This window comes from Gavialis gangeticus, unplaced genomic scaffold, assembly GCF_001723915.1.
Source record: "Gavialis gangeticus isolate Ggan-Ray unplaced genomic scaffold, GavGan_comp1, whole genome shotgun sequence".
NCBI lineage: Eukaryota > Metazoa > Chordata > Crocodylia > Gavialidae > Gavialis > Gavialis gangeticus.
Genome location: NW_017729022.1, coordinates 179,803,166 through 179,810,608, shown reverse-complemented (window position 1 = coordinate 179,810,608; position 7,443 = coordinate 179,803,166). Strand labels below are relative to the sequence as shown.

General features: G+C 41.0%; 1 protein-coding gene across 1 annotated transcript in view; it reads right to left on the bottom strand.

Moving 5' to 3' along the window:
- RAB1A (RAB1A, member RAS oncogene family) overlaps window positions 1-7,443 on the bottom strand; it is a 45,367-nt gene that overhangs the window by 18,150 nt on the left and 19,774 nt on the right. The window contains exon 2 of the mRNA XM_019516579.1: window positions 3,789-3,861. Within this exon, the coding sequence (XP_019372124.1) occupies window positions 3,789-3,861 (73 nt within the window). The remainder of the gene's footprint in view (window positions 1-3,788; window positions 3,862-7,443) is intronic.

Below are 7,443 nucleotides of genomic sequence, written 5' to 3'. Positions count from 1 at the left end.
ATTTAGCAGCTTTTGAAAAAAATCCTACAAAATGCTAAGAGTCTAAATCTTGTACCAAAGCCCCTCTGTCCAAGTTTGGTCAGTCTTGTTAATGAAGTGAAGAATCTGCAAATCAGTCAGTTGTCCTACTAGAAACCCTGCCGTTAGGGATGTTCAGCCATCCCTTCTTTAAGTTCCTAAGCAGTTTTGCCTCCAAGTATCAATTTTATTACCATTTATAGTTGGGACCTAATTTTTTTTTTTTTTAAAAGGCAATTACAGTGGCATAGCTTCTTGAGCTGCATCCTATTTCATTCTGCCCATCTTTCCAACCTATCCAGATCCGCCTGCATCTGTTCCGTACCCTCTGGTGTGTCAACTTTGCCCCATAATTTGGTATTCATCTGTGAACTTAGACAGGGTGCTTTCCATGCCATCAATCAAGTCACCGATGAAGACATTGAATAGCTCTGGTCCAAGGTGCTATTTTCTACTGTAGCAGGCTCCTGTGTAAAGGTAGCAGAATTATTACTTAATGATATGCACAGGAAATCTTCAGTTGAAAGAAGTGCAAGGTTCTCCACCTTGGGAGGAAAAACCTGCAGCATCCTTATAGGCTCAGCAGTGCTACGCTGGCTAGCACTACAGAAGAAAGACTTGGAGGTCATCACTGACCACAAGATGAACACGAGCCTGCAATATGATGCTGCGGCTAGTAAAGCGACCAAAACTCTGGCTTGCATCCATAGATGCTTTGCAAGCAAAATCCCGGGACATCATTCTCCCATTGTACTCTGCCTTGGTGAGGCCGCAGCTGGAGTATGGTGTCCAGTTTTGGGCCGCACAATTCAAAAAAGGATGTGGAGAAGCTTGAGAGAGTCCAGAGAAGAGCCACGCGCCAAAGGGTCAGAGGTCAGGAAAACAGCTCTCAGCCTGTCGTTGTAAGGTCTATGGGGCTCTTTAGCCTGGAAAAGCACAGGCTCAGGGGTGATCTGATGGCCACCTGTAAGTTTTTATCAGGGGCGGCCATCAGTATCTGGGGGAACATTTGTTCACCAGAGCACCCCAAGGGATGATGAGGTCAAATGGTTATAAAAATTACTGCAAGACCATTTCAGGCTGGACATAAGGAAGAATTTCTTTACCGTCTGAGCCCCCAAGGTCTGGAACAGCCTGCCATCAGAGGTAGTTCAAGCACCTACGCTGAACACCTTCAAGAAAAATTTGGATGCTTATCTTGCTGGGATCCTATGACCCCAGCTGACTTCCTGCCCTTTGGGCAGGGGGCTGGAGTCAATCTTCTGAGGTCCCTTCCAGCCCTAATGTCTATGAAATGTATGAAGTAGTCAAAAAGATAATTCACAAAAATGCAGCTATTTCACCTAGCTCCTATGATACAGGTCTGCAATCAGATGAGAAAATTACATCCTACTAGAAGTTTAACAATACAATCCACCGAGAATTTCAGTGAGCTAAGCAATTTACATCTTCATTATCAGCGCTGGAGCTGTAGAACAAAAAGCAAACCAACCCACAACTGCCATGAAGGGAAGGAACCAGACAGCAAGAAGTCAGACCTGAGGATGAATTTAAGTAACAAACATCTGTGCAGAAGAACTTAAAAGGAAAGAGCAATGGTATTCTATAGTAGCTAAGCTGTGGTACATATGCCACAAGTAACATGGGCAGCCTGTTTGTGGCATGTGATGAACAAGGGAGGGAACAGGGAGCAACTGGAGAGCATACTGGGCAGAGGAAATGGATACTGGACATACCTTGGAAGTGCAGAGCTTAACTTGCAGCACACCTGCCAGAAGAGGCTGGGGCTACTGTACTAGAAGATAGACCAGCTTGTTCCTTTTAGGCGTGACGCTACACTAAACAAAAGCTTGCAATTAAAAGATTTTTTTTTTTTTTGCAAAAATACTTGTGGGTCTAATAAGAGATATCACCTCTACCACAAGCCCCAATTGCTTTTAAGACTTGGGCATTTAAGCCAGGTAAATGATCAGTTAATTAAATAAGTCTGTTTTAGCCTACGGAAGTTATGCAACATGCCAATTATGCATTTGTAATGACTAGATTTTACTTAAAATTAATTATTCCAATGCTGCTTGGCCTATCATCCCAGATGCAAAGTTGCCAACATTTAAAATTTAAAACCAAAGCTTTACAGCAGATGCAGCTTCAATTCCAATATAGTTGAAGATTTCATCTCTTGTCCTGAACACTGACTCTTTATAAGCAGGCATAAAGTTAAAATTCAGAACAAAACATCAGGTAAACTCAGAAGGACTACATTACTCCTACAGGAAAACAAACTGGAACAATCCTACTGCTACAGCCTTAACATTTTGCTTGACTGGTATCATTATCATGAGCTTGAGCTTTGTGCACAAGTTGATTTTTGTAGCTTTAATAGGCTGCATAAATGAGTAATGTGTAGATCTATATATGCAAAGCATAGCCAGTGACAGGCTTTAGAATTAAATATTTTGGCACCAATACAGACATGAACCCAATGAATGGCTTCAGGATTACAGCAAGAGTATAGTGGAGAATTACAAGCCCCTTGCACAGAGCTAGTTTCCTAGATTGTGGCAATTTCCATGTTCTTCCTATTAAAATGGAAGATTTAATTCTATTGGGTGGTTCCTGGCTTGTCCCAACACCAGCCAAGTTAGTCAGAAGCATTCAAGGCTTGGGAATCAGATCAGGCGAACACTTGGCTGTTTATTGCACTACAGGACCCACAGCAATCCTTAGCATGGAAGGGAACCTCAGAAATGCATTGCACAGGTGGAGGTCAAATCACTAAAGTGATGTTTGCTTTACTAAAAAAGGACTCCTGTAATGTTAGGGACAAAGAGTCAAGTATTTGTACAATGACTCGGCAACTGCTGGTTGTATGGATGAGATTTTCATCATGTCACCATCCAGAAAAGTTTACATTATGCTGTCACCAAGGTGTGCTCTGCCCAAGCCAATGTCCATTTGTTCTGGCTAGAGTCAAGAAAAGCTATTAATTTTTAGCAGGTGAGGTCACATTTTGCTAATGGTGTATAGAAGGCCCTCCTCCACCCCAGGTCCCATCTGCTTTATTGAATTATTACTAGTCTGCCATTTCACAGCACTGCTACAAGTTCAAACAAACCTTTTTAAGTCAGAGTCTAGATTTTCTTCTAGAACAGAAGTACAGCCACCTCTTTTTTTTTTTTTAAAAAGGTACTGATTTTTAAAAAGGTACTAATAATTGCATTTCAGTCTTTGAGATCATACATTTTAAATGCTGACAAAAACAAAATCTATACTGAACAAAGCTGAAGGTACAGTGTTCAACTGTTATCAGAACAACATATGCAACCTGGAATTTGAAAATATTTGCAAAAATTCTCCTTGATTTCTAAATTGTTTCATTTTAAGGACTTTGGACAAGTTTATCATAAGCACTTTTGCACATTAGGTAAATAGTGAAATGCCTGTCAGAGCACAGGTAAGTATTAAGTAATTTAAATACCTACACAGACAGAAGCCCCACACACTTGAAGCAACAGCTCTTTGCTCAATTCAAGTTACACTTGAAATTATGACTTATTCATGGCTAAGAGCAATACATAAATTGATATCATTACTTTATTCCTTTACTCTGTCAGGTGGAGACATGCTATTAGGAATAAACAGAGTACCCCAAGCCCTTTGCCCTCCCCCCCCCCATACAAGCTCTTGTTAAGTCATATAGCAGTACTCAATGGAATTAAACTGGTTTTAAGCAGTTAAGACAGAAATTTTGGAAGCAGAACTGAACTTACGGCAAACCTAAGCAGAAGGCAAGATTTCCCAACACCGGAGTCTCCAATCAGAAGTAGCTTGAATAAATAGTCACTGCAAGAGAGAAAGACAGATGTTATATACCACTTAAGATTTAGAGGAGACAAACTCATCTCTTATACCAATAGACTGCCAAAGTTTGATCTTCTAAATTGTTTAGAACATTGTTTTTGTTAGTGAACCCGTGATCCCTCACGTTCACTATTCAATTCTGCTTAAATGGTACCAGAGAAAAATTGTTCAAGAATATTGGTAATAAAGATTCAGTGTTGCAACCATATATTTTATAAATATTCATGTAATGTTGTTTTATTCATTTTAATTTTATTTAACACACTGGAACTGTGTCAGCTGAGGAAATTAGTGTTACCATGTAATAGGTATGTTTATCCAGTTTACCAAAAGTTTAATATCCATGTTCATACTAATTGTATGAACATGAACAAAAATAAGGTAGCAAAAAATAAAAAAGGCCACATTCTGTTATTAGTCTTGTTGCTTCATATTTGAAAACAAGTGTATGAAACTGTAGTGGATCACAGCTGATAAAGAAAAGTGTAATAAGATTTACGACTCAAGCCAGAAGCTTGAGTCAACTCCTGGCTTAGATCAGTACCATATTCCTGGCCAGTATAGAATAGAAAGTTTTAAAGTAAAAAAGAAAATTGAAACTGTCAAATTTTAGTGTCCATTTTAAACTGGTCCTTAAGTACAGAACTTCAAAAAGAAGGCAAACAAGTTCAAATGGGCATTGTACAACTGTTCTGCAGATAACTAGTCACTGGCTAGTTTGTTTTCATCACAGAAAACACAAAGTAGTTGTCAATATCCCATATTACTCAAACTTCCCCTTCAGATCAAGACATCCTTGCTACTGCCTGATTTGTTTTTTTTTTGTTTTGTTTTTTTTAAGCCCACGAACCTGGTGTAAAATTTGGGTAATGCCATAAGGCACATTCATTTATCAGTTGTGATTTCCTTACCCTAAACCCTTGTGATCCAAAGCATTGGGTTGCAACTGAGTTAATGAAAGGGCTCCCAAACTTGTAAAAAAGTATAAAGCAAAGGATTTCCAGTTACTACTACACTAATGCATTTATATTTTTGGAATTGGCGATATTAAGAAGTCACATCTGAAAACTCAAGTATGTTAACTAAAGCAGATCACTTTTAAAAGTTATTTTGCTTTTAAACACCATGCCAGATTTGAAGCGTTACCATTGCAATATTGATCTTTTGTTAGTTAAGAGGTTTTCCTATATTCCATTAAGGAATTTTGGACAGCCTCGTGTTCTTAGATTTTTATGTAAGGAAAGGATCAAAGATGCCATTTCATTTGTTTTAATTAAGCTACAAATGTAAAGAAGAATGAAGATCAGGTAGCAGCAGCAGCAAAATTAACTCAGGGTGAAGTCTCAAGCTGACTGATGACATTGTAGTCTTACTATGAAATGATCAAAGCAAGATCCATACACTACAGGAGATAACACATCCTGCTGAAGAGTAAGGTTTACAAGAACAAACTGCTAAACAGACTAACACTTTCAACATTGTAGGGTTAAACTGAATTTATTATTATGAATGTTACAGTAGCAGAAAGATGTATGCTTAACTGGTCCTTCGTGGTTTTTGTCTGAGTTAGATGTCATTCCCTTTTTTATGCTATCAAATGCAAAACTAGTAGTGACAGTCATGTAAAAAACAACATTTCAGACTGGGTTGGGAAGTCGGTTCAAAATACACAATGCAGGGAAACAGGGCATCTTTCTGAAGCTACACTTTATATATATATATAAATTTATATATATATATAGCATTTTATGTGCATGGCACTAGAATTTCCACTAGCATTGGGCGAGCTGAGGGAGGGAAAGGGGTGACTATTCTCTCAGATTCAACAGATGCACTTGAAGTTCTTTATAAAAAGAGATCATAATATTAAAGTTTAGGCTGCCATTTTAAAAATTAATAAATTGCTTCCATAATAAAGAGGACCAGACAACTTGTCATCTAACCAGAAGATCATTCAACTCAAATCATACACTCTTCATGCATGTGCTTGATGAATCAATTTCCCAGGATTTGGAGTCCCGGGCTGAGAAGAATCCAAGCATTTGAAGGTACAGCCTTCCAAACATCAAAATTCTACACAGACACCATTTTCTTGTTTACCAACCATCTCTTCCTCCTCATTTTCAGATTTCCTGCTCTGCCCCATGCACTGCTGATCCATTTAGCATATATGTGGCATTAATTTAAGGTCATACTAAAGACAGTCATAACAAGATAAAGCCACAAACCAAGGGATAGTGGAGGGAGACTTCCCACAGCTACTCCACATCCAATATGGAGTGCCTGATAGGCAAGGGCAAGATCTAAAACAATATCCTACTGCAATGTCAGTCACTTTACAGCTTAGATAAGTACTTTACCACTTTAAGACATGGTAATATTGCCCTGTATTAACAAAGTTGGACCTCAGCTAGAGACTAGAGAAGAAGTTTTAGTGATTAGCAAAAGGGGGGGGGGGGAGGAGAAGAGGAGTACTGAATTTAAATTGGTTGGAGGGCTGCATTCCCTGCTTTTCAGGCATCTGCAAGACACCAAGTCATGGAGGCAGCTCCACATAGAAGCCCTGGCATGGTGGCAAGAGTCATGCACAAGGCCACAGGCTAAATGACCCAGCTCATGGGGTAACATTTGAAACTGAACTAAGTTATGAATAAGCTATTCTAGGGAAGTATACCATGAAGTTATACTTCCTTACTAGAGGTACACTGATATATTGGTGTGTCATCTCAGATCAGCACCAATAAAAGGAAAATTAACATTATTAGCCATCAGCCTTTTTTTTTTTTTGCCAGTGTAGCCAATAATGTACTGATAACTGTGCATTCTGACCAGTGCCCACAGATGTTGTGTGCATGTACATGGCCAGGAATATAGCTGGGCAGTGTGGAGAGCAGCGCCCTGCAGTAAATCTGTAGAGGGGAAGGGGAATGGGGGATGGAGGCCCCCCTCAAGTGAGTGAGGGAGTGGGGGCACTGTCCAGCCAGGGCAACGAATGGGAACCTGGGGTTGGGGCAGGGAGCAGGAAAGAGCTGCGGGCAGCTCGTTCAGGGGGCACAGAAGCTCTCCACTGCTGTGCACCCTGGGGAGGTATGGGAGGCATGTGCCCCCCCAGATTTGTGCACGGGGCGGGGGAAGGCAGGCTGCCCACTGCAGGCTCAGGACTCTCCACCCTACTGCCTTTTACCCCAGAAGCCCTGTGCTAGCCACACACGCCGCCTGCCCACCCAAGTGGCATCTCCTGCCACTGGATGGGCAGGGGATGCAGCACAACTCGAGATACATTGATACATCAGTCCAATATAAAGAAAATTGTTCATCAGCCCGATGGGGCTGATAATTTGGCCGATAAATGTCTGTGCTATGCGCAGCCACATGGAGCAGAACCAGCAGTGTGGAGAGATGCCTCCAGCTGGTAAGTCAGAAGGAGAGGCAGATCAACACCCCCCCACCCCCGCAGTGAGGGAGGGGGCAGGGGCATGGGATACAGGAACAGCTATTGGGGTGGGGGCAGCACCCACCACTGCTTGCACCCCAGGAGGGCAGGGGGAGAAACACACATATGCC